Raw genomic sequence first — 27,029 nt, 5'->3', positions numbered from 1 at the left:
GGGGAAAGAGAAAGAAAGTGAGATTGAGAGGAAGAAGGAGACCAAGAGATCGAGTGGGAGAAGGACTGAACGTGTATAGCTCTTGGAGCAGCGTAGTATTGGTTGGAGTTGCTAAGTACAACTTCTGGAGCGAAGCAAAATTGCCGAGAAACCTTGGAGCCGAGACGCTGGAAACTTCTCTATCTGTCTCGATTTGTGTGTGTTTTTGTAAGAACATGAAAAATAGGAAGATGACGATAATAGTTGTGTTCGCCCCAGTCTTTCAAGCATCTCTCTATTTGATACTTCATGGTAATCCCCCCAAAAATACTAGTAATCCCGCAAAAGAGGCGTGATGATGTTTATCCATACAAGTCTATATAATCACAACTTGATGGTTTGCACTACCGTCTGATTTTTCTTGCTCCTTCACTTTCTTTCTTGATTCCTCTTTTAAAAAAAAAAAAATTATTATCGTTGTTTTTGTTTATAGGGCAATCAAGGATGTTTCTCCTTCAATTTCTTTCTTAATTCCTCTTTTATTTATTTATTTTTTATTATTGTTGTTTTTGTTTATTGCGCAATCAAGGATGAAAATTTTCCAATAGTTACTGATTTCATAGCGATTAGTATACAAATAATCACCATCTTTCAGCTGAGATTGCTTACTTTGATAAATTTTTGGTCTTTTTTTTTTTTTTTAATTAAGAAGGAAATAATTAAATGAAAATTAAATTTTAAATTATGGATGACAAGTTAACGAATGACTGCATTGAGGAAGTTTGAAATTTAGAGGACTGAAATGACAAAATTCAAACTTAAAGGACTGAAATAAAAAATGGTGAAACTTAGAAAATGGGTTTTGTATTTTGGCCTAAAAAATATGTCATTCTTTGTAAAATGATTAAGTTCAACTAATATAATAAGTTATCTTTTACATTTTCATGGTTTTTCTATATACTCCTTGTGTTTATAATTGATTGTATTGTCTAATTTTGTCATTAATGGAGGTTTTTTTTTTCATTAAATAAATTGGACATTCGCAATATTAAGTCCTTGTTCTTAGAAAAGAATAGGAGAGAGAGACATTGTAACAAAGATGACAAGGCTGAAGGGCATTTTTGTCCAAAGAAATGATGGCGCTCATGTTTAGTGCACGTGAAAACAAAGGGCTGACAGAACAAATGTCCAGATCTTCTATACTATTATTTAAGGAGTTTATCCTGTTTGGGATCTTTATTTTTTTGGTTCAAAAATGCCCTTACACCTTTATCTCTATATATAATAATAATAATAATAATAATAATAATAATAATAGGTGAAGTTGAGAGAAATTCAAATTAAAAATCCAAATTAGAGTTCCAATTATGCGCCATGTGTCCTAAATTATTTATTCTTAAATATTTTTATTTCTTAATTTTATAATCAAATGTGAAACCACATCATAAATATTCATCCGAGTTATTAAGTACAAAAACTAAAGAGTTTAGAATAAATAAATCGTAAAAAAAAAAAAGTTCTTCATAATTAAAAAAAATTGACAATTTACATTTATACTTAATAATATCTTTACAAAATTTTTTAAAGAGTTGATAAAATATAAAAATGATTATCAACAGTATTTAAATTATATATTTTAGGAATTATATTATGCATCTTATTGTATATTTTTAAGTGTATCTATGCATATGCATAGGATTATAAGCTAGTATTTAAATAGAGATAAAATTAAATGACAATTCGATAAAAATACAACTCTAACTCCTACTAAAACATTGCTTAAAAAATAAGGTCACTTTCCTGTTGATTTTTAATTTTTTTATCCACTTATAAATTAAAATTTTAAAATAAAAATTATATACTAGCCTCGCGCGTGAGATACTTGTCTATTTTTTTGGAAAAAAGTTAATAATTTATATTTATTATAATTTGAGATTACTATATTTTCTAATATAAAAAAATCTAGACATGTGATGAAAAATTATTTTATTTGCAAATGTATAATACTCATACCTTTAAGTATTTTGTGATTAAAAATATAATAATTTTAAATTATAATAAATACAAATTATTAATTTAAAAAAAATAAAAAAATTTCTGAGCACGCCCATTTTGAAAGGCTAATTTCGCTAACCATAAGAGTCACGAGGCGCCGACATAAGCAGTGGGTTCGATTTGGACATAAATGCCCGTACATTTGTCTTACAATTTGTTGAAATGACAAGGATCTGTTTGTACTGCTGGTTTGACAAAAAAGATTTTTTAAAATTTTATTTGGCTCCTTGCAATTAGAGAACTATTTTTTTTTTTTTTTGGGTAAGACTTTTGATAAAGTGAAATAGTACAACATTCTGTGATTCTGATAAAAGCCGAAAGTTTTTAAATTTTTTCTGTGCCATTGCCAAACATGCCTCAGCGATATTTCTTTTTAGATAAAGATAAAGTTCAGTTAACACCTAATAGTCCCTGAAGCGTAGAAGATGGGAAGTATTAAATAATAAAGAGAAATAATATCTCAATAATATTTTTATAACAAATTTTAAGTGGTAAATTGTTATTGATTGTTATTATTAAAGTAAAAAAGTAATTTTAGTATTAGGTTCAAATTTGAACCAACAACAATTAACCACTTATGATTTGCTGTAAAAATATTATAAAAATATTGTGGACGTAGGAAAAAAAATAAAAGAAAAGCGCCATAAATATCTAATTTATTACAATATATTAGTTTCCGAGCAAAAAGTCCTATATTATTATAAAGAGAAATGAGTAATTATTAATAATTGTGTGTCATAACTAAAGGGATAAAAAGTGGGCAATGCTGCTCCTATCAAAAAAAGAAAAAGAAAAAAATCAGGCAGTACACTTGTTTGTGTAATGTTAAATTCTAATATGTTTGTTTGGGAGTAACTTATTTAGTTTTTTGTTAATATTTTTTTAAATAAAAGTGTGCTAAAATATAATTATATTTTGATAAAATGAGAAAAATAAAATTTTAAAAAGCTAACATAAAAGTTAAAAACTAAAAACTGTGTTATTTTTTTTAGTCACTTGTTTTCCTTGATTGATTAGTTGAAACTTGAAAGCTCCCAATTTCGCTCTTAAAATTTTTCTTTATTTGTTTCTCTGAGCCCTAAGAAAATAACTGTGTTTTTTTTAGCTAAAATTTTTTTGGGATAAGACTGAGATGAAGGAGTCAAATCCTTGTAATTCAACTGATATTTCATGAATTTTAATGATAATATTAGTGATTCAAATCAGTCCATTGCAACTATTAATGTATTAAATAATATAATAATAATAAGATCCAAGCGTGCATGATAAAAAAAAAATGGTACGGAGCATTAAATAATTAAAAAGTTGAAAAGAATAGAGATTAATTAAGATGGTTGAACTTGCATCATTGGTCCACGAATTATGACTTCCATAAATGACAATGAATAACTATAAACAAAGAGGATGGTATGCAATACACTCATTTTCTTTATTATTATCCAAAAGATTGAGTAAAGTTTTGGGGAGGAGGTAGTTGAACACCACAAATTAAGCAGAAAAATTTAATTAAGACACACCAAACCAAAACTAAAATGGGACGCGGCTGTTTTGTCGTAATTTGATAATTTCAACTTATTATTATTAGTACGATTTCATAGTTATCCTTATCCACTTCTATTTAATAGTTGGGGAATTTTAATTTAACTAGCGGGGCATCGAGTGCTTGACCCTTGGGAGTGTTAAATAAACAGGCATTACTAAAAATAGAAATATAGAATCCAGACGGATCTACTATATAAATATAAATATACTCGTTTTTCCTTCTAAGATGCCTTAATATTGTAAATTGAGCAATGCAATAAACTATAATATATATATATATATACACATACACACACAGTGGTCTATTGCCCCAAATGAAGAGGCATGGAAAAGGGCTTGAGGTTCGCCTGTGAACTTCACTTTCTTCAATTTGGTGCGTCATCGTGCTGCCTACCATTTGAAAGAGGAGGAAAATGTTAGAATCACAATGATTTGGGCAATTTTTGTCGTAACTTGCTATATGAAGAATTGTGAGCAGTAGGGATATAGACCCACATAAATTCAAATGGTGAGTAGTATAAATTTTTGCAGTTCTAGCATTTTTACCTTTAAAAATGGTCTTAGAGTTGAGGAACATGGTTTTGTTTATTTATTTTTATAATGAATAGAGTTGGCAAATATGATTTATTAGATCATGATGATTTAAATTGTTGCGGTCCTAGCATTTTTACCTTTAAAAATGGTCTTAGAGTTAATGAACATAGTTTTATTTATTTATTTTTATAATGAATAGAGTTGGCAAATATGATTTATTAGATCATGATGATTTAATATAAGGAGTGCAGCTTTTTGAGCTCTTGTTATGGGATGTGCTGCCTACCATTTAAAAAAAGAGGAAAATGTTAGAATCACAATAATTTACACAACTTTTATCGCAATTTGCTACATGAAGAATTGTGAGCAGTGGAGATATAGACTCACATAAATTCAAATGGTGAGTAGTATAAATTGTTGTGGTCTTAGCATTTTTACCTTTAAAAATGGTCTTAGAGTTGAGGAACATGGTTTTTATTTATTTATTTATTTATTTTTATAATGAATAGAGTTGGCAAATATGGTTTATTAGATCATGATGATTTAATATAAGGAGTGTGGCTTTTTGAGCTCTTGTCATGGGATGTCTAAGGGCAAGAGCAATTGTTAAAATAGAATTTTGAATGTAGTTAAATCACTTTTTTTTTAGCCAATTAAATCACTTTTAAGTAAAATAAGTCAAATTTTTAATGGACAAAATTTAACTACAAAATTGGTTGTAACTTTACTTAATATCTTTTTATTGGAGGTGAATATTGACAAATCCACCATTGTATATCTTTTTCTAATATCTTTCATACTTATAAAATTTTTAGAAAATTAAAAATTAATAGCTATGTTATTAATAAATTGTTTAAATTGCAAGTTTTTATAATTTAAAATTATGTATAAAATATAAGTTTACCTATCATATAGTAAATAATATTTGATTGACACAAAATTTGACATATGTATTAAAAACGTAAAGAACATGCAATTCAACGATTAGATTTTCAAAATATATAGTAATGTTTATATTATTAAGTAAGATTGTAGTTTAATGCTACAACTAATTTTGTAATTAAATTTTGTCATTTTTTAAATTAATTTTTGTTACTTTCCAATGCAAATGAGACTCGTTTTATTCTTCTGAACAATAACACCCATTAACATATTTTAAAATGTTGAGACTTTTGTTAATAAATACCCTTGAACAAAAGAGTAATAGTTAATTAAAATATAACGTTTTAATTGGAAGTGACTTGATCGCCATAAGAAGTAGCTCAATTGCATTGGATTTCCTTTTGGAAAAAAAAAAAAGAGAGCCCTTTGAAATTTCAACACAAGCTGTGTCTATCATTTTGACTAAGTAGAAGAGAAAAGGGTGATAGGGATAAGGGATACCCGACTTTTATCAGTCAAGGGATTATTTTCCGTTTTTAAGTTGTTTTCAATGTCTTGTGTTTTAAAAAAAAGAAAAGAAAAAAAAATCAGTATATCATATTCAAACCACGAAATTCTCTTCAAAAGCTAATCCCAAATCCTAATTTCCTACGTGTGAAGAGGATGGGATACCCAAATTTTCTAAGTCAAAGGGCTACAAATTTTAGCATTTTTCCCTGCTGGATTGTATTACTTACTATTCAGAGAAAATGAACATGAGGCCACAATTCTCTTGAAAATCCAATCCTATATGACATGATCAGCTATTCAGCTTAAGACAATCTCTTAATTTAAACACAATCGATTACATTAGGCAAAAAAAAATTACTCTCTTTTTCATAATAAGCATGTGTTGGTTGGTTGCATGGTTCTCTACGCCCTCTTTTTTCGTGTATGATCTTATAGAATCATGCTTAATTATTCAATCGTTTTTGTACTTAAATAAATATGTTTTGCTTTAAGCGGAGTTTTAGGGGATTCCCATCTCAAACTTCACTCCCTTAGAATGAGACAAAAGCAGTATTTTTGACCATATGATATGACAATCTGTGAATAGCTTAATAAATGATTATTATTTTTTGGTTAACATGGATGTTTAGGATTCATGGAGCAGCCAATTAATCCCCGTATGTGTTTAATCATTCTTTCTATACATAATGGATAATTATAAGGAGGAATTTAGCAACCCCAAAATATTGATTAGGAGACTTGAATCTAGAAAATCAAGATCACATCAGGTTTAGAAATCACTATACTCTTGGAATTAATGATTAAGTATAATTAATTATATGAAGGGAGTCTTTTTCTGTTTAGCAATATTGCTAGTTGAACTTGGACTAAATTTTAGAATTTCCCAAACAAAAGACAATTAGCAACATACTTTTTGGGTATTTTAAAAATTTTTTTTTTTAATTTTTTTTCTACCACTTAGGTGGCGTTTGGATACGGATGAAAAGCCAGCGTCTGCGTCTGGCATTTCCTTCTTTTTTATTTTTTATTTTTTTTTATTTTTTATGCACGCTGATTACATTGTTTAGGAGACATTATGTACTGTTCATATACTATTCACGGGACCCACAATCACTTTATTTAGGAAAAAATTATTAAAAATGGGTCCCACAATACTATTCACACATTTAAAAATTATTTTGCTACAGTGTTTTTCGTTTTCAGCAAAATAATCGGTATCCAAACGGACCCTTAATAGACTAATGTTTTTAGTTATCATATAGAAAATAAAATGACCCCCTTTTAAAATGATTCTATCCACACATATTTTGTTCCTAGTACAAAATCTCCAAAAACAGAAAATGAAAAACAAAAAAAAATGTGTGATTGTAAATTAATTAGTCCATTAGAAGCTTACGACACCCCTAAATAATATGTTACAATCAATAATTAAAAGAGGTCAAAAAATTGTGCGACTAGTTTTCTTTTTTTTTTTTTTTTTGGTTGCTTGTTTCACTTCATGTGCAATGTCAAAGATAAGCTAATAGGTTGATTTCCAACTTTATCAAATAAACTAGATAAGCCACATCAAATCCAATGAAAACTCTAATTTTGGTGCAAAGTCATTTTCACCATACCCAAAAATAGGACGTAACAAAAGAGTCGCAAATCTTTATCTTCCTTAGTGGATTATTCTTCCTCCTAGTCGCAAATCTTTATCTTCTTTAGTGGATTATTTTTCTTCCTAGTGATGATGAGGGTGGGGATTTGCAGCTTTTGCTTGTGAGCTAAGGTCATTTTCGCAATAGATAAACAAATTGCTTTCCCCGCATGAAAAAAAAAGCACTAAAAACCTTATGTTAAATAGGAGTAAAATTGTCCATAAGTGAGGTTCATAATGTGCATGATTTTCCATGCAAGTGTGAATCCAAAATAGGAATATTTTCTTGTTTTTCAAAGATTTATCTATAATGTCAAATATAGTTCTGGGTTTCTGACAATAATTGGAAGTAAAGCAAGTGGACAAGTTGTGCTTGTGCACTCATTTTCTATGTCTAAAGAACATTTAACACGTGGAAACCATTTCTTTTAGGAAGAAATTTGGGCTCAAACAATGGAACAATAAAGTTTGTAGCTTAATTTCGCAATTTTTTTTGGGACAAAATGGGCTTTTGTCCTTTTTAAAAAAACAATCCAGCATTTTGTCTTCTTTTCCAAACTAATTAGGGAATTACACATCTTTTAAAACTCGATTTATGATAAATCGAGTTATGAAAAAAAAAATTTCTACAGCCCTATAGCAGCATTTTTAAGGACTTATAGTGACGTTTTTAGTACCTATAATGACGTTTTGTAATTTGACTTATATGAAATCGAGTTATAGCCAATTTTTTTTTAAATTTTTTTTACCTATAACTTGATTTCTTATAGGTCAAGTTACAAAATGCTACTATAAGTTCTGAAAACGTCACTATAAGTCCTTAAAAATGTCGCTATAGGGCCTAAGTCGATTTATCATAAATCGAGTTTCAAAAGAGGGGTATTTCTCTAATTAATTTGGGAAAGAAGGCAAAATACTTGATTGTTTTTTTAAAAAGGGCAAAAGCCAATTTTTTCCCTTTTTTTTTTTTTTGTTTTTTTTTGACTAGTTTGTAGTTTAATATTACAAGAAATCCAACTTCGTTTATCTCATTGAAAATTTAGGAGGTCTAGTTGTAAAGAGTCACAATAATGAACATCGACACTAATATTTTTTCAGAATAATATTAAAACATAAAAAAACCCAGGATGGAGTGTATAGATGTGAAGGACTACCTGGCTTTTCAATCAAAAGATTTCGACATTTGTTACTCTTATTTCATTTGTTGAATTGGATAAAGATATAGTAGTTGTTTAATTGTACATTTCGAAATAGTATTATTAATAAGCCGTCTTTGAAAAGTTGTAGCTTAATTTAAGAAATAAAAGACTTAATCGTAAGAATATCCCGAATGTTTGGGTTAGTGGCAAAAACACCCACCAGAGTTGCAAAGCAAATCTTCCTTATACTCTTTATGAGATTTCTATATCCATTAAATTGATCTGACTAATTTTTGTTAGTATTTATAGACAATATATATATATATATATATAACTATCACATGACTAGTGGCATGAATTAATTGTTAAATTTTTTTAATGTGCTTATGTGATAATTATATAATTTTTCCATTCATAAAAACTAACAAAAGTTAGTCTCACGAGCTAATTCTGCGGATACAAAAGCGTAAAAAAGAATCAAAAACCCTAAAAAGGTGTTTTTGCAACTGAAACTGAACAAATCTTAAGAGGTATTTTTACATTTTGACCTTAAAAAAAAAAAAAAAATACAAGAACTATGGATCTAGATTCTAGGCCGGTGGTACAGATTTTGGTGTCTCTCAAGGACAGAGACACAACAAGTTGTCATTTGGGTGTCTCTCAGGCCACAAAGCCCCATTTTCCAAGAAAAAAACATGGGCAGCCTTGGGAAAGTCCTCAATTTACCATATTTATACTATATTCGAATACTTGAAACTTTATCTCTTTTTACCAAACACAGCCTTTTTTATATTTATTTATTAGAGTTCAAATATCCTTTTGAAGTGTACAATATACATATACTTTCTATTGCATTCTTTTCTCTGAATTGCCACGTGAGCACATTATTGAACTATGTTCCCACTTCCCAGTATTCCTTTTCCCTTTAAAATGGGTTAAAAAAAAGTGACCTCCCATCCAATTATTTTCACACACATTCCAGTCTTTGTCCACACACGTCGTCAAGACCTTATAGACCTTGTCCTTCTCTGATCAGTTGTGAATATCATTGTTTTGTTTCCTTCTCTAGACCCAGTGTCTCTTCCCTAATTCTGTACGTTTTTTCCCTTAATCCATAGGTTTCAAGGACCAAGAAGAATGTGACACTTAATCTTTGTCCATGTGCAAAGCTGACCTATAGTCCATGTGCAAGTTTAAGCTTTGCTGGTCTTTTTGTTTATTTATTATGAGTTCTAAAAGGGAAAAGTGCAGGTAACGTGGATGCTCTCAGGATCATCTTCAATTTTATATCAATAACACCTTTTCTCCCTGATTGGTGGACAGCATAAATTATGTTTTAACGACTCTAGTTCCAGCACAGAACAACATCGTCATCACTAGAAACAATTATTCTTTAGTTTCACGAAAAAGAACAAAGAAAAAATGGTGTCAATTATTGAACTTTACTCAATGTTTTTCCAAATTTAAACTGGATATAGATTTGATTAAAAAAAATGTCTAAGAAGTGAAAATTGATGTTGACCAAAAAGGGAAAAAAAAAAATTATTAGAAACGCAAAAAACTCTGATAAGATAACAAGTTTGAAGTACATGTGAATGTGTGCGCATTGTCATATTCGTACCTTAAACATTTTGATTGTAGGTTTTGATATTTTCTATCCATCAAAGAATACAATTGGAGTCTTTATAAATGGTCATTGTTACAAATAGTTTGGTTAAGAGTAGTTGCAATCCATAAGGTAATGGATTTTGGTGTAATGAGGTTTTGAAATTGTGAGTTTGTCTATTGTGTGCGTGAGTGAGTTTGTCTATTGCGTGAGTAAGTTAGTGAGTGATAGTTATTTGGTGTAATGAGGTTTTGAAATTTTGAGTTTGTGTGTTTAAGACTTGTAAGTTAGCTTGTGTTCGTGAGAGTTTGAGGTTGGTTTGAGAGATTTGATTGAGAGTAATTGTAATCCATAAGGTAATGGATTTTGGTTGGTGTCACCCATGAACGTGAGTTTAGAGTTGTCCAAATTATGTTAAATATTGTTGTCTTGTGTGGATTTGTTTTTCTTATTTGTGTGAATGCACTTCCACTAGCCTAGCCCCAAATCACAATATTGAATTTCAAAATGTTTGTACTTCAAGTTCAACAAATTCATGAGAACTCTTCTTATGAGTTGTGCCAAACAAGAACATAAAATAAATTTGATGGCTAATTAATGGAGAAATAAGACCTAGAATAAATGCGGTTCTCTCTTTAAAGATAGTCTGCACTCTGCAGGATGGAGTGGACTCCATGTTTGCAACTAATACCTTCTCATACCAAATACATCATGCAGACCAATATGAAACAATTGGAGAAAGAAAGAAAGTATTCTGTGTCTCTCAATGGTCCACATAAAAAACTCATATAACAGTTTACTCTCTCATTACTTCTTAATCCAGGAAAGGTGTTGTGCTGGAAACAGGATCATTTGAAATTGATAATACATAAAATATTTTTTTACTAAGATAATATACATAAATATTGGCAATATGACTTACTTGAGTGGATAATTATACATAATTCAGTCAATTACATACAGCATTCAGTCCCATCTTTTTCCATCAATTGCCCCGAACTTAAAAAAGTCAAGAAAATCAAATACCTCCTAATTTCTAACATGCTTCTTAACATGTTATAAATAATAAAAAATAAAATAAAAAAGAAAAAGGAAAATTCTTTCAATACAATGATACAGGTGGCAGACAAATTGAGAATGCGACCTTCATAAACTACGCCTTTGTTTTCGGAAATGTCTGAGGATGAAACTGTCTGCATATAAAGGATAGTTCTTCCTGATCAGGCCCTTTATGCACTTCCAATATGAAAAGTCAACCAACTGTCCATCCTTTCGAACTATGAACAAACAACGTGACCTTTCAAACTCAGGATGATAACCAATCTGTCAATCCAAAAAGAGATATATGCATCATTTCCAGATCAACCGCAAAATAAACATTATAATCATCCAAGTTCCTTAGATTTCAAACTATTTTTAGCCTTAAAGGTTTTGATACAAGCATGACAGTGCCTCTGAGATCTAGCCTCAGACCTTGAAAGAAAAAGGACACCGCCCTTGAGACCTGCTAATCTTGTTATTTGCACCCGAAGGTCAAGTGCCATCATCTTGGCAGCAAGGTCTGGGAGCATGTGTGGTTTTGCCTTGATCAAGAAGAGAAATCACTATGGGTTTTAAGGAAAAACAACAATGAATTGTTTGGAATTTTCGGGATTTTAAAACTGTACTTTAGCAAGTTCTTTGGCCAATTAAATTCAAATTCTCATGCCTCTAAACACAGGAAAGTAATGAATGAGCTATCCTTATATAAAAGTGACTATTGCACATGAAGTCCAATACCATTAGAACATCACATGCCAACACACCATGCAATCAAAGCCTGTGTAGGTAATCATAATACGTAAACAAACAAGAAGCCAAAAAAGGAAGTAGAAGTACAGATCACATCAATCAAACTGATGATACTCACGGGGCCAACATCCATACCTACTGATACGTGAGTCATGGGTCAATATAAAACCAGATCCATATGTTTGTTAAGTATAAAGCACATAGTCAAGCTAAGTTAGATCATCCATCCAGCAACAAAGTGCATATATAGATTGTATAACTATCAATACTAACTTAAAGTTTTCATCAGATAAATCAGAAAGCATCATTTTGGTATGCATTGTACAAAGTGTATCACTGAGAATGATGGATATCCTTTTCAAATTAAACCATTCTTTTTGTGTGTGTGTGCGCGCGTGTGTGCGTGTGTGTGTGTGTATAGAGAGAGAGAGAGAGAGAGAGAGAGTTATACTGTGATATAATCAATGCCGCATCCAATCTTCTTTTCAAACTCAGGATGAAATGGAAGCAATCTCTCAATAATGGTTTTCTCATGCTCTGGAATCAATCTATCTCCACTTTGATAACTGCACCAAGATTTCCCATTTGCACATAATGAAATTAGCTACATAAATGGACTCTTACTCAATTATAGTTAATTACATTTAATGTTCTCATAATAAGGATTATGAGTGCTGATAACAATGGCTTCAACGCTGATTCCAATTGGACCACGCAAATTATGTTTGCCATGGGAATGAAATCAAAATTAAACATGACATGAAACATGAACCACAACAGGAGGGACAATATGCAGCCATCCAGTGCCTTGCACCCAAATAACCTCTATTGTAAAAAAAACCAGTTCGCTGCATAAATATTGATCTAAATGCATACCAAGAGGACCAAGACTACGTAATATTAGAGCCTGTGCAGCATTTTGAGATTTGAGGTAAAACTAATAGCTTTTTCAGATTCTCTCTGAACCACACATGCCCGTTATAGAACTGAAACTGATTTCTTTTATTTATTTATTCTCTAACTCTCTCTCTCCTTGGTAAAGCAAGAAAAAGTACATGGTACATTCAAAAGGAGCCCATACACAAAGATATAAGATGAAACAAATGTGAAAAAATAAAATATCGCATGAAGCAAATGTCATATAACAAATTGATGATCAAAATTTATGACAATGTAAAACACAATTGTCCTCTAAACTACGTAATAATTTTACACAAGAAAAGTTCTCATCTCTAAAAATTTAATCTGCAAAAGTGCTATAGTTGTCAAAGGCAAGATCGTGCATCATCAGTTGCTACACCAGTTCAGCTCAGCTTGCCACATAGTGCAGCAGCTAGTGCACCAAATGATGCAGCATCAGCTGCCACATCAGTGCAGGCCAGCATGCCACTCAGTGCAACAGTTCGTGCATCAGAGCTGCCTAGACCAGCACTTGATCAAGCAAGATAGGCACATCAGTTACTGGCTGATGTAGGACTAGATGAAACTCAGATTGAAGCTTTAAGTAGTAGTCCAGAGATCTTATCTTGTGCTACAGAGTTGAAGAAATTGAAGAATTGTATAAATTCACCTATACAACAATGTAGCTTAACAGACATATGTACAAAAACGGTGTGTCGCTTTGTATGTTAGTATGGTTAGTTTAGTCAGGCATGTGTAAGAGTTTGTTAAGTTCTATTCACATGTGCATCTATTTGGAAAGTTAGTTATAGAACAGAGTTGGGTTCTTTTCTTATATATATTTGTATAGTTATTGATTCAATGAATGAAATAATCAATTCAGTTTTCATCAAAGTCATTTTTCTCATATGGTATCAGAGCAAAACTTCTAGACACTTCTATTCCTAGGGTTTATCAGATCAAATTTGGGGATTTCTCAAGTTTCTCATCCACCATTGTTACTTTTTTCAAGCTTTTTTTATCCACCATTGTTGCTTTCCTTCGAGCTTTTCCTTTCCTTCAATGTTAGACGCAACAGCAGCTAATGCTTCCACCACTGAATCTTCATCTTCTTCGCAAGATTCATATAATCTCAATAACCCTTTGTTTTTGCATCTTGGAGAGAATCCAGGAGCTGTTCTAAATTCTCAACCATTGTTTGGGGGAGAGAATTACCTTGCTTGGGCAAGATCAGTGAGAAAATCATTGATTGCCAAGAACAAACTTGGTTTTATAGATGGTTCTATAACCGTTTCTTCTCCATTGGTGAATTCACCAACTGCTGCTCAAGCTTGGATTCGTGCTAACAACATGGTTGGTACTTGGACCATCAATTTTGTCTCACCAAAACTCCAAGGCAGTATCATATACAGAGACACTGCACTTGAGATTTGGACTGATCTCAGGGACACGTTTAGCCAAGGGAATGGCACTAAGGCCTTCAATATCCAGAAGCAAATTGCTGAGATTCATCAGGGAGAGCAATCACTCACTGATTATTTCACTCAGTTCAAGGTCTTGTGGGATCAACTTTAGAATCTTAGTCCATTTCCCCAATGCACTTGTGGACAATGTGTGTGTAGCATTAATCAGAGGTTGAAGAGTCTTCAAGCTAAAGAGTCCACAATGAAATTTCTCATGGGAGTCAATGATTCCATTTCCCAAGTGAGAACACAGATCTTGCTAATGGATCCATTGCCTTCTATCAATAAGGCTCACTCTTTGTTCATCCAAAAAGAGCTGCGGGAGATGCAAAAAAATTATTATTTAATATTATTTATGTTTGTAAGTCAATTATATTTTTGTGTTTTAGGTCCTAGTAGTTTATTGGGCTATTAATATTTTAATCTGGGAAGCAATGTTATTTTTGTAATAAGGCCATTAGGGTTTCCTAGCCAATTAGAACTAGGGTTTAGCAATCCTTTATAAGCAATCTATTGTACTCCTTGAGGAGATGGTTGACTGCTAGTGGTTTCCCCGCTTGGTGCTGACTCCAAGCAAGGCCTAGGTGTTGACTCCTAAGTCATATCTTTTATTTTTCCGTTATTTCAGTTTCGTTGCGGTTGTCCTGCATCATATTTGGTATCACAGCAAACACCGATCTGTTTGATGCATCATCGCAAGTCAATCCAGAACCAGGGAAAAAAAAAACCACACAAGACCCATCAGCCACCAGCCGCTGAAACCCATTATCATCCTCAACCACTGCTGTTGAGGACGTCGACCACTGTCGATGCAAGACCCGCAACTAGCAGCTATCGCTCCTCCATGTTTTGTGCCGCCGCAGTCTCCCCTGTCTTCACGCTGCCAAAATCATCACCAACAATACCGCCGACAGTGAACGCCGATGAGCCACGCTGCCTCTTGGCTGATGAGTCCAGCGCCGCTTCGTGACTGTTACTGTTTTTTTCTCTTTTAGTTGTTTCCTCTGTTTCTAGTGTCGTTAGTTTTGTGGTGTTTAATGTTTGAAGTGCTACTATTGTACTTAGCCATTACCAGGCCTGATATCACATTTGCTGTCCACAAGCTTAGTAAGTTTATGGCAAAGCCAAGAAAGCCTCATTATGTAGCTGCACTTAAGGTACTTCATTATCTTAAGAATGAACCAGGGAAATGAGTCTTCTTTTCTACAAAATCAGAACTCCATATCAAAGGATTCAGTGATGCAGACTGGGCATCATGTCCAGATACAAGGAGATCTGTTATAGGGTATTGCATTTTTCTTGGAGACTCATTGATTTCTTGGAAATCAAAGAAGCAGGCTACTTTGTCAAGGTCTTCAGTTGAGGCTGAGTATAGGCAATGGCTGTGGCAACTTGTGAAATTGTGTGGATTCTTTATTTGCTAAGAGACTTGCAGATTAAGCATGATAGAGAGGCATTGCTATTTTGTGATAGCCAATTAGCCTTGCACATAGGGTCCAATCCAGTTTTTCATGAAAGGACCAAGCACATAGAAATTGATTGTCATATTGTAAGGGATAAGGTGTTGGCTAAGGTGATTAAATTGAATCATGTGAGAACACACTGTCAACTAGCAGATTTGTTAACTAAGGCTTTGGGTCATAAGCAATTTTTTGAATTGGTGTCCAAGATGGGACTGCTTAATATCTACTCTTCCTCAGTCCCTCTTGAGGGGGAGTGTCAAAGGCAAGATCGTGCATCATCAACTGTAACACTAGTGTAGCTCAGCTTGCCACATAGTGCAGCAGCTAGTGCACCAGATGATGCAGCATCAACTGCCACACTAGTGCAGCCCAGCATGCCACATAGTGCAGCAGTTCGTGCATCAGAGCTGCCTAGACAAGCACTTGATCAAGCAAGACAGGCACATCAGTTACTAGTTGATGTAGGACCAGATGAAACTCAGATTGAAGCTTTAAGTAGTAGTCCAGAGATTTTATCTTGTGCTACAGAGTTGTAGAAATTGAAGAATTGTATAAATTCACCTAAACGACAATGTAGCTTAACTGACATATGTACAGAAACGTTGTATAGCTTTGTATGTTAGTATGGTTAGTTTAGTCAGACACGTGTAAGAGTTTGTTAAGTTCTGTTCACCTGTGCATCTATCTGGTAAGTTAGTTCTAGAACAGAGTTGGGTTCTTTTCTTATATATATTTGTATAGCTATTGATTCAATGAATGAAATAATCAATTCAGTTTTCATCGAAGTCATTTTTCTCATATAGTTCATTGATAAATTAGTACAACCAAGTTCAATATTTAGCAGTCACAAGCATCCGCATTAACACACCTCCTATCGCGATATACAATTAATTTTTCTAAATTCAATCAATTAATCAATCAACTACTCCTCTATTCAAAAAAATCCAATTAACACAACTAAAATTATGCGCTCCATCCAATTACATTGTCCACAATTTAAGAAATTGTATTCATGACCCAGCTAGACTTCCATAGTTATATAATACTAAACCATTTGATACTTTAGCATTAGTGTATAGTGGCATTTTCCATTACAATTGAATTCAAACACATGATTGTATTGAATGACGGACCACAAACATTGTTACAATTTAAATTCAACCATATGCTTTGTTGATCAAATGTAACCATAATATAATAGTACATATCATATGATAAAAAGTTGTATGACTTGTCCCACTAATAAAAATGTTTAAAACACAAAAATGAAATCATTCAATTTTTGCAAATAGGCTTACTTTCCAGAATGAAGAATCATTCTAACGAACCCAACGAGAGGAACCGTGTCCTCCAAAATCCGGTCCTCCCAATCAACAAATTTCTCGTCGTCGTCATCACTTTCCTCGTACTCTGTCGTTCCCTCACTGTCCACGACTTTTTCCGAAACCCCAACCGTGTCCAAGTCCGTGTCCGTGTCCGTGTCCGTGTCCGTGTCCGCGTCCGGAGAGATAATAGGTTTCCGAAGCAAATCGGAGCCGTATCCGTCGGGACCGGTTTTGAGAGCACAGACGCAGAAGCGAGTGCGGTGATGAAGATGAAGCGACGTCGTTGGGAATGGAGAGGGAGGAGGGAATGATAGGATCACCGCCACGGGTGAGAAGTGAAGAGGGATAGGGTTTGTGCGGAAGTGGACACGTGGCGGTATTTTAGATATTAAAGCCATGGCCAGAGCCTTGTTGCTTTGGCAGCTTTGCTTTGTTTTGCTCAGCTGATAGACAGTTGATACTACTGTGACTGTGAGTGTAAAAGTCTAGTGTATTTCAGATATTATCAGTACTTTGCTTTTGCATTTTGAAGTGAAGGTGTTTGAACTTTGAAGTGGGTTTTGGCTATGGACCTAGTTGTAACAGGTTAACGGTTATTGGTCACATATTGAGATTTGAGAGAAAGAGGAAAAAGGAAAACGGATCTCGGACCTGGCTCCGTTTTGTTGTGGGTCATTTCTTTTGTCAGTGTGGTACTGGGCTTAAAGCCTTAAACAGAATGGCCCAAAAGCCTTACCAGTTCAAGTCAGCTCATTCCAAGTGGGATGGAATTGTTTTTTGTTAATAATATTAGAAAAACTCATCCAAGTGGATGTTGGCTTTTAAATTTTTTTTAAATAATAATATAAAAATAGATATTTAAACTCTCAAGGTCTCTTATAAGAAATATTAAGGGGGTATTGTTTGAGTTATAAGGCTCTTGATAGTAGACGTCGACTATTCCCTATACTTGGAGGACATAATTTACAGTATTTGAGTCTGTGGGTTTTAATCTATGCCGTGCAAAAACTTCCTTCCCTGCACTAGTGAGATCGACCTCCTCTTTATTAAAAATAGCGCCAATGAGTGAAAAAGAGGGAGAAAGGCAAAGAAAAATAAATGTGATTATGCATGATTAGTGAAGAAGAATGCATGACAATTGTAGCGACTAGCGAGGCCCTTTGCAAAGTTAAAATTGTAGGAAAAAATATTGAGACTGATGCGTGATTGTTTTACTTGACTAAAGAGACAAGAAATCTAACATGCAATTTCTTGAAATTGCATGTTAGATTTCTTGTGTCTTTCTTTACTTGGTCCATTCAAAGAAGTAACTTTGGAAAGTTAGGTAGCGATTGAAAAAATGAAAATAAAAGGAATATATATACAAATAGAAGTATTTGAAATAAAAATTTGCTTTAGGTTTCATAGTGGCGGTGCCACGTGCAGCTCAAGGTGTTCCCAGGAACATCCTGAGCTGAAAAAAAAATTATATATAATTGTAGGGACCCAATTTGGATTGACCCTGAATACGAATGGGTTTTCAGCCCAACCAGCCCAAACAATAAATTTATAGAGAGTGGATTGAAAGGTTTAGGTGCTGGCCGTCGATCACCATGCATGAACTTTTCTTATAAAAAATGCTAAGAGTGCATTTACAGATGGGGGACGCTCCTCGGCCCGTGGCCGAGGAGGCCTTATTGTTCTCCTCTCTTTTCCCCCCCCCCCTTTTACTTTACTAGCTTTTCTTTTATAGTTTTTATCTTCCTATCCCCTCCTTCCATCTGTTGATCATTCTTTTGCCTTTTTTTCTGGCCGTCCGTCCCATCAGAGGCCTTATCGGTACTCAAGTGGTTCACTTGATCAACGTTATCCTGCCAAGGGGTTACCTCCCCATTAATGCGGCCAGGGGGATTAGTTGAATGCATTAAATGTGAGAGTGACAGCTTACTTTGGGGTTAGTCTCTCCCCAAAATTACCTTCGTCAGGCCGAGGATAAGGTGTCCTCGGTGTGGATTGGGAAAAAAAGGCTTTCCCTCACCTTGGCCCTAATAGCCTGTGCTCCTCGGCTCTGGGCCTCGGGCCTGCTACATGAGGGCCGAGGCTATCAGGCCCATGGGCCCCACAATAATAATTAAAAATTTATATATTTGCTCTGTATTAGGAATATCCTCAATCAAAAATTAGGAACACCCTCAAATTAAAAAAAAAAATATTGTTCTACTTTCAAAAAAAAAAAAAAGCCCAAAAAATAAATTTTTTAACTAAAATTTGAAAAAAAAAAAAAATGTAACAGAGCCAAGCCCATGACAAGCCCAACAGATTACAAAGGTAGCAAACCCACAGATTCTCAAAAAAAAAAAAAAAAAAAAAAATCCAAACCCCAATACAAAACAAATCACTAAATCATATCGAAATTTGGTCCTTATCGTCTGCTGCAGCCTCTAGTCAATGACCGGATCAGATTTCTCCAAATCAGTGCACAGTGGCACTAAGACTCTTTCTCCCTTTCTCCTTACTCGGATTGTTGTGTTTTATTTTCTTTTGCTGAGATTTCTTTGGGTTGATGAAGTGACTGTCTGGATAGCATGTTTACTGCGTCTGCGTTTTTTTTTTTTTTTTTTTTTCACGAGAGACAAATTTCATTGTGCACACACTATTTATGCACTGTTCACTGACCCACAGCCACTTTATTCAGAAAAAAATAAAAATGGGTTCCACAATACTATTCACATATTTAAAAATTATTTTATACATGTTTTCAGTTTTCAAAAAATAAGTTGTATCCAAACGGAGCTGAAGTCTTTTTCTTTTGGTAAAGGCGTTTATAGCTTAGTAAATAACGCCAGTTAAGTCTATTTTCTTGCTCACTGTATACCACTGTATCAATATCTGTTTTGGCCACATAATTTGTTTATAGCTAGTGTACCAATCAAATCTCTTTCTTTTAATTTAAAAAAAAAATCTCTTTCTTTTAATTTAATTTATTATATTTAGTTTTTAACTTGGTTGAGATACGTGTATTACAGTACCACTGTACCACTACTGCCACAGTAGGCTGTAGCTTTAAGAGGTTTAGGCTTCATCAAGTCTTTTTTTTAATGTTTTAATTATATTTTATATTAGATTTAAATTTGAAAACAATGGTTTTCTATTTAGTTACTTTTTTGAATTATCTATTTATTTTTTTATTTAGTTATTTCATTAATGATCTTACTAAATTAACTAATTTTTATAATAAGTAAATCAACTATGATATTGTTATTCCAAAAAAAAAAAAAAAAACTACTATAATATTGCTATATACTTATATATTTGTTTATTTATTATGTTTGCTTAAAATTTAATATTTCTTATTTATTTTATGAAAACTATAATATGAAAAACTTTTTTTTTTACTAATTTAATATATTTATTTATATTAAATTAATTATAACATCATCGCGGTTCGACCTTGGTCCTACCTTAAAAATATTGAACCTCTCTCTTTTTCGGTTCTATGAACGTCTGGGTTTCAAAACCATGGTTGATGTTGGTTAAGGTGTGGGTGAGATTATTAATTGCCTTTTAGTGTTGGTGTTGGTGTCTTTTGGTGAGATACAATAAATTGGCTTTATCTGATTCATTGTGTGCTAGTGCTAGTGCAAGTGTGCAACTAATAATTAATAAATATGGCTGTGTGTTGTGTGCTAGTTGATTAGTTCAACACTTCAACTAATGGTCATAAAATATGTAATAAATCACTATTTTTTAGACTTGGACTTAAGCTATATGGCCTATATATTTTTGTTCTGCCCAATTTATTGACTTTTTTTTTTTTGTGTTAAGTAATAGTGTGATATTCCAAGTATCAAACAACCATAGTAATTAGTTGAACTAATTAATTTTGTTTGTTTGGGATATTTATTAACCAATAATTAATGGGAAAACGCAACTAATAAACAATAATTAATAATTTAATTAACCAATACATTATAAAATACAAACAAATTAAATTATGTTAGGCTAAACAACAATTAATAATTTTATAATTAATGAAACAACAATATTAAAAATTATAGTTTATAAAAGACAAACAAATTAATGAAACAACTAAACAACAATACATTTGGAAAAAATTCCTAAAACCGTCATTGGGAAAAATTATGTTTTATAAGAAAAACTTTGGGAAAAATTCCTGGAGCCGCCACTAGGTTTCAAGATCCCTCGTCAAATAATCATTTACGTAGTTAGCTAACAAAAACATGTTAATTAATCTTCAAGTTGTGCTCCTTAATTTCTACAAGTTTGTAAGTTTCCTCTCTTCCTCAAAGTCTACAAGTTTGTAAGTTTCCTCTCTTCCTCAAAGTCAAGTCATTAATTCACTCTCGTAATCAATCTTAGCTCACCCATCTTTTTCATACTTGAAAAAAAGATAGTTCATAGAAAGCAAAATGTCTCGTGCTCTCTTTTTCTTCATTGTGTTGCTATTTACGTTGGAATCAAAAGCTATTATGGCCCGTGAAGGAGGGGACAACAACAGCTGTCCAATGAGGCAAACATTTGCAAGAATAGGTGCAGTTTTTTATTATGACTCTCGTTTGGGCAAGGAATAAAAAGTAGCCATGGATATTGCCATCCAAGATTTGCATAGCCTGAATTGTTCCTCGAAGCTGGTTTTGCGACTCAAAAATTCCCAAGGAAATTCAGCTCGAGCAACTTCTGCTGGTAAGCTCTCTATCTTCTCAGATGGTATATATATGTGTGTGTGTGTATAATGCACAAGTGGTTGAAATTTTATTCATACCTCTCCATTACTAGTCCAACTGTAGATCTGCTGCACATAATGTGTAAACTTTTTTATTCTTTTAGTAATCCTATAGTTTATAATTAAAAAAATATAAACCTATAATTATAACAATGGGTGAGGAGAGATTCGGACTAATGATCTACAAAGTTCTCCATCTTGTCACCATGCACAATTTACAATTAAGACCAATTTACGGACCTTCACTACCTCAAGCTCAAAGTTCACATAATAGATGGTTTTTTTCCCATTAAAAAGAATATAGGATTTGACATAGTATGAATTACAGTTTTGGTCAACAACAAATAGTGTATGAGTTATTGATAATATGGTTTGATCTATTTAATTCAAAATAGATGGATAAAATTTTAAGAACTCCCCATAAAGTTACTCTCTTAATCCACCGCATCTCCATATATCTAACCATAAAAATTCTTTTTTGCTTTCAAAACAAAACCTAAAATAAGCCATTATCCCATTAATCTCGACAACATGTTAACATAATTGGTAAATCAATTATCATGTATGTATAAAGAGTAAAATAAATTAGATTTTGGTCCCTCTAAATAATTTGGAGTTGTTGCCAATTTAACCATTTTGTGGGGTTCAATTGATATCTTAATAGGCTAGCTCGCTATGCTTTAAATATATTAGATTTTGTTGTGTGGATGAAGGATATTCCACCACACATTGTTTACGTTGTACTAACAGACATTGCTGGTTTAACTTGAATAAAATAAAGTCTTTGTTCCTAAAAAAAAGGTGATATCTTGATAGAAATAGCATTAATTATGGTGCCTTAAGTTTATAGTTTGAACCTCATCTCCCCCATTATTTACCTATCTCAAAATAACATGACCACTTCATTTAATTTTTTTAACCACATGTCAGTTAAATGGAACATAAGTTAAAAATCACATAATTTTAGTGTAAAAACTTATCACAGAAAAAAAAAAAAAATTGATTAAGAGAATAATTTTTTTTGGTTCCTAATAAATCAACCTAAAACTTTTTTTTTTTTTTTTGGGGGTTGCCAATTTTAAAACCAAATAATTATTAGTTTCCAAATTTGTTTTTCTAAAAAGTTACAATGTCTTGAGTTTTGTGTGGTATTCAACTGAAGGGCTTATTTAATTATTTATTTCAGGAAAATGGAAATTTCATCATTAAATCAAAACATTACAACTGTTGTGAATTAAAAATTCACCAAAGTCTAAAAATGGAGTGTATTCCTCCGTCAATCCATTCATCCATTCGTACTGCATGTGTTGAGAAATAACCAATATAGAAATTGTAGGACTAAATTGACCAATTAAAACTTGAGAGACCAAGTTGACCAAGTATCCAAATTTAGAGAGACCATAATATATATCATACCCTAAAAAGTATTTTCAGGAATTAATGTTTCTTGACGTATTCAGCAGAAAAAAAAAAAAAAAAAAAAAAAAACCGCTTGACCCAACTTCTTGATGAGGTCACTACTGTTGGTAATGAGTCCAGAATAAAAGCATTGCATTCAGTATTGGGATATAAAACCCTCTAAATTGCTATTTTAGCAACATACCCGTTTAAATTGAGTTTTACTCGTGTATTAATTGTTAAAAAGTTTTAGTAACTATGAATAGTGTATATATAAGTGTAGGGTTCAAATTCTTTACGTAAACCCAAAGACAATTAATTTGTAGAGTATGAGTCAAAGAACTAGAATTAGTAAGGGATTAATAACAATGGATCATCACCATTTCAACAGTGCATTCATCAGTTTGTATACATTGATAGTTTTAATCACTCTCTTGTTTCCCTTCTCTCTCTTTTCTCCCCCCCTTCTTCTGGGGTCCAATTGACAGGTGCTCCCCTCTATTATATAGTCACTCCTACCCTCATCTCCATCGTCCACGTGCTCCCCATCCATGAACTTGCTCAAGTACCTGTCACGTCAGACAGCTTCTTTTCATCTCTGTGTGAGTGGCGGTAGGTTGGGATGCACTGTTCAGAGGTCTTCTCCACATAAATGTGGCCAGAAAAGCTGTTGCAATGCATTGAATACGGTGGCAGCAGCCTTTCCCTCAGATATTTCCCCATCCTTATCGTTCCTGAATATGCTTTGAGCTTATCTTGATCAGGTAGAGTCCTCGGACAGTCATTCGGGCTTTTCCCCTACTCAATTAGTCTCCGATATCATATCAGAGCAAAACATCTTCCTCGGACAGGAGATGTCCTCCTCGGACTGCGATGATCCTTCATCAAGAGGATTCCACTCCTAGCTGGGCCTTGTCTTTTCCGCATCCCTCTTTTCGGATGTAAAACAGTCCTCTCGTGGGCATTCGGCCCATTAACTTGGGCCTGGCCCCCTTTTCCCCCATAATAAGTATATATATTATTGCCTCTCTCTAGCAATAAACAATTATTAACCTTTTTTTTTATTACTTTTTTATCCCTCTTCACTCTGTCCCTCTTAGGTACATAGCAAATAAAGAATAAAAAATATATATTTAAATGAAGCGGTGATAAAATAGAGATTATGAGTTTGAGTCTATTATAAAGTGGGATAGTATAATGAGAAAAGTAACATTTTAAATGGTAAAATAGGGATACAAATCTTCTTTATCATTATTTATCATTCTATGTTCCACTAATCACAACTTGTCATGTATTGATTTTATTTATTTATTTTAAACTTCAGTTATTTTATAAGAAAAGTAAAATTAATATATAGTTAATTGTGATTGATGGAACATAAAGTGATATATAATAAATGGTATATAGAATATTTATTTGTAAAATAGATATTTTTATGTAAACCGGAACGTGAACAATGATCGTTAAGGATTAATATTTTAAACTCTAGCTCCCCACATTCATCTTTATTTTGTTGCACCACAACATGACTACGTAGTGAAAGTTTTACGATTTTCATTGCAGCAACTGATCTCATTGACAGCAAACAAGTCCAAGGCATCATCGGAGCACTAACAATTCAAGAAGCTGCTCTAACCTCTGACATGAGCAAAACCACCAAGAATATCCCTATCATATCCTTAACTTCACCAGCAATAGTACCACCACTAGTACCCTTTCAACCAACATTTTTCATTCAAATGGCAAACGATGTCACCCTCCACCTGCAGTGTATTGCCGCCATTGTAGGTCACTTTAAGTGGCAAAAGGTGACAACTATTTATGAAAACAACAATGGGGTTTCCTCCGTTTCTCAAAAAAAAAAAAAAAAAAAAAAAAGGGGTATGAAAACAACAATGGGGTTTCCTCCGTTTCTCAAAAAAAAAAAAAAAAAAAAAAAATGGGGTTTCCTCTTAATCGGCAACATTGACTCTCCTTTTCGATTCACTTCAAGCTGTTGGCTCAAGAATCGAACACCACTCAACTATACCTTCCTTATCTTCTATGTCACACCTGAAAGCAACTATCGAGGAAGAGCTCAAGAAGCTAAGGAGCAAAAACAACAGGGTCTTCATAGTTGTACAATCTTCTTTAGAGTTAGCTATATATTTTGCTTTTTCAGAAGGCAAACCAAATGGGTACGTATGATGAAGAAAGGTTACGTTTGGATTGTGACTGATGAGATTGCAAGCCTTCTTGATTCCCTTGAATCTTCTATCAACTATAACATGCAAGGTGTTCTTGGTTTTACAACCAATTTTGTGTCTTCCACTGAAGCTTTCAAACAGTTTAAAACCAAATTTCGAAATAGGTATGGATCAGAGTACCCTGAAGAAGAGAATGCTAACCCGAGTGTTTTTTCACTTAGAGCCTATGATGCAGCTTGGGCTATTGCTCGTACCATTAATAAATTAGGAAGTGTTACTTCAGAAAAATTACTAGAAAGTAATTTTGATGGTCTAAGTGGGAAGATAAGTTTCAAGAACGGCACATTGTCACAATTACCAATATTTCGGATCATAAATGTGGTTGGCAAAAGCTACAGAGAGAGAGGATTTTGGTCACCAAAATTGGGTTTCTCAGAGAACTTCATCGAACGTGATAGCATGGAGGTAAAAATTGTTAATTCTAGTGGAATTTTGGGGCCAATGTTTTGGCCAGGCCGATCACTCACAGTTCCAAAGGGATGGGCTAGCAATGATGAGGATAAACCATTGCAAATAGGTGTTCCTGCCAAGGGTGCCTTTAAGCAGTTTTTGAGAGTGAGTTATGACCAGGAATTGAATAGAACATTTTGTCTCTGGGTTTTCAATTGATGTGTTCGAAGCAAATGTGAAGCGTCTTCCTTATGAATTGCCTTATACTTTTGTTCCATTCAATGGATCATATGATGAAATGGTGCAACAGGTCTATTACAAGGTAGGTTCCTACACCCCTTCCCTCCATTTGCGTATGAATTTTTATTTTGCGTAATAAGTCTATATAGCAATGGACCTCACAATTGTGAAGCATATTCTCGTGTGAGATAGATGTTATATATTCTTATTACACTAAATATCACATAATCTTATAAGATCTCCACATCTCACACATGTGAATGTAGGACCGACACACTTGTTATGAGAAGATGGCTCCAAAAAATGGGTGTATGAAATATTAATTGTTTCATTCAGACTAATTTCATAATGGTTTAAGTGCAAACAAATCCTATTAATTGATATGGATCATCATCAACCACACTTAATTTTTTTGGCTAAAGTCAATTGTACACCTCCTGTGCTAAAAAAATATACTTTTTAAATCCTTGTGGTATATAAAATAATACAATTAACCATTATATTAGACTTCCACTTCATTTACTGGATAGAAAATGGCCACATGGAAATATACGTTAGGCATGATTCAGTTATTGTGTGTACTTACTGTGGTTGACATGATGCTGAAGTGATCATTTTTCATTTAATAAAAGTGAACAAATGGTAACAATTGGGTCCATCGTGTAATTTTAATTGGTACATGAATTTTTTTTTTTTTTTGTAGAGGTAAATTGGCATTAATGAATTTAAAAAGTCAATTTTAAAATTTATGGAGTGTTTGATAATGATTGATACCACGTTTCTTTTTATTTTTATTTTTAAATAATACCGCAAAATCTTTTTTTATGTGTAACCCTTTAATAAATGAAGAAGACTAAAATGCCCAGAATGGCAGAATGTGACATCGTGTCTAAACTCTAATACTATGTTTGGACGGGTGGATTTTAGAGAGGGTGGAAAAAAAAGAGTGGAAAATAGGAGAAAAAATGAGTGAGAAGAGTGTTTGGATGGGAGGGGGAGGGGGACAGAAAAGTGGTGGGGCCCAGCTGTTTTCTCTCTGGGCCCACCACAACTCAATCTCTCCAAAATGGAGAGAAAATGAGGGAGAAAAGGAGGAAGAGTATATTGGACAAAAATGCCCTTCTCCATCCATGGCCAACTTTTTGTCTTTTTCTACTTTTGTCTTTCCCCTTTTTTTTTTTTTTTTTTTTTTTTTTTTGTTTAA

At 33.1% G+C, this 27,029-nt stretch overlaps 1 protein-coding gene, 1 non-coding gene and 1 pseudogene across 2 annotated transcripts; 2 read left to right on the top strand and 1 right to left on the bottom strand.

The window, feature by feature from the left end:
* The first annotated feature begins 558 nt into the window (after positions 1-558).
* Positions 559-645, top strand: LOC112003294 (small nucleolar RNA Z196/R39/R59 family). The gene has a single exon (XR_002881946.1). It is a non-coding gene; the product is annotated as a small nucleolar RNA Z196/R39/R59 family (small nucleolar RNA).
* A 10,136-nt stretch (positions 646-10,781) lies between these two features.
* LOC112003291 (protein DCL, chloroplastic) lies at positions 10,782-17,443 on the bottom strand. Its single transcript, XM_024035476.2, has 3 exons — positions 16,802-17,443; positions 12,129-12,243; positions 10,782-11,209 (listed from the first exon to the last, which is right to left on the bottom strand). Exons 1-3 carry the CDS (start codon positions 17,224-17,226, stop codon positions 11,033-11,035), a joined length of 717 nt encoding a protein of 238 aa, XP_023891244.1. The 5' UTR covers positions 17,227-17,443; the 3' UTR covers positions 10,782-11,032.
* Positions 17,444-21,237: 3,794 nt separating this feature from the next.
* LOC112003288 (glutamate receptor 2.7-like) overlaps positions 21,238-27,029 on the top strand; it is a 7,802-nt pseudogene continuing 2,010 nt past the window's right edge.

Source organism: Quercus suber, unplaced genomic scaffold (genome assembly GCF_002906115.3).
Source record: "Quercus suber isolate HL8 unplaced genomic scaffold, Cork oak 2.0 scaffold_174, whole genome shotgun sequence".
Classification (NCBI taxonomy): domain Eukaryota; kingdom Viridiplantae; phylum Streptophyta; class Magnoliopsida; order Fagales; family Fagaceae; genus Quercus; species Quercus suber.
Note: the sequence above shows the minus strand (reverse complement) of the source record. Positions and strands in the feature narration are given on the sequence as shown.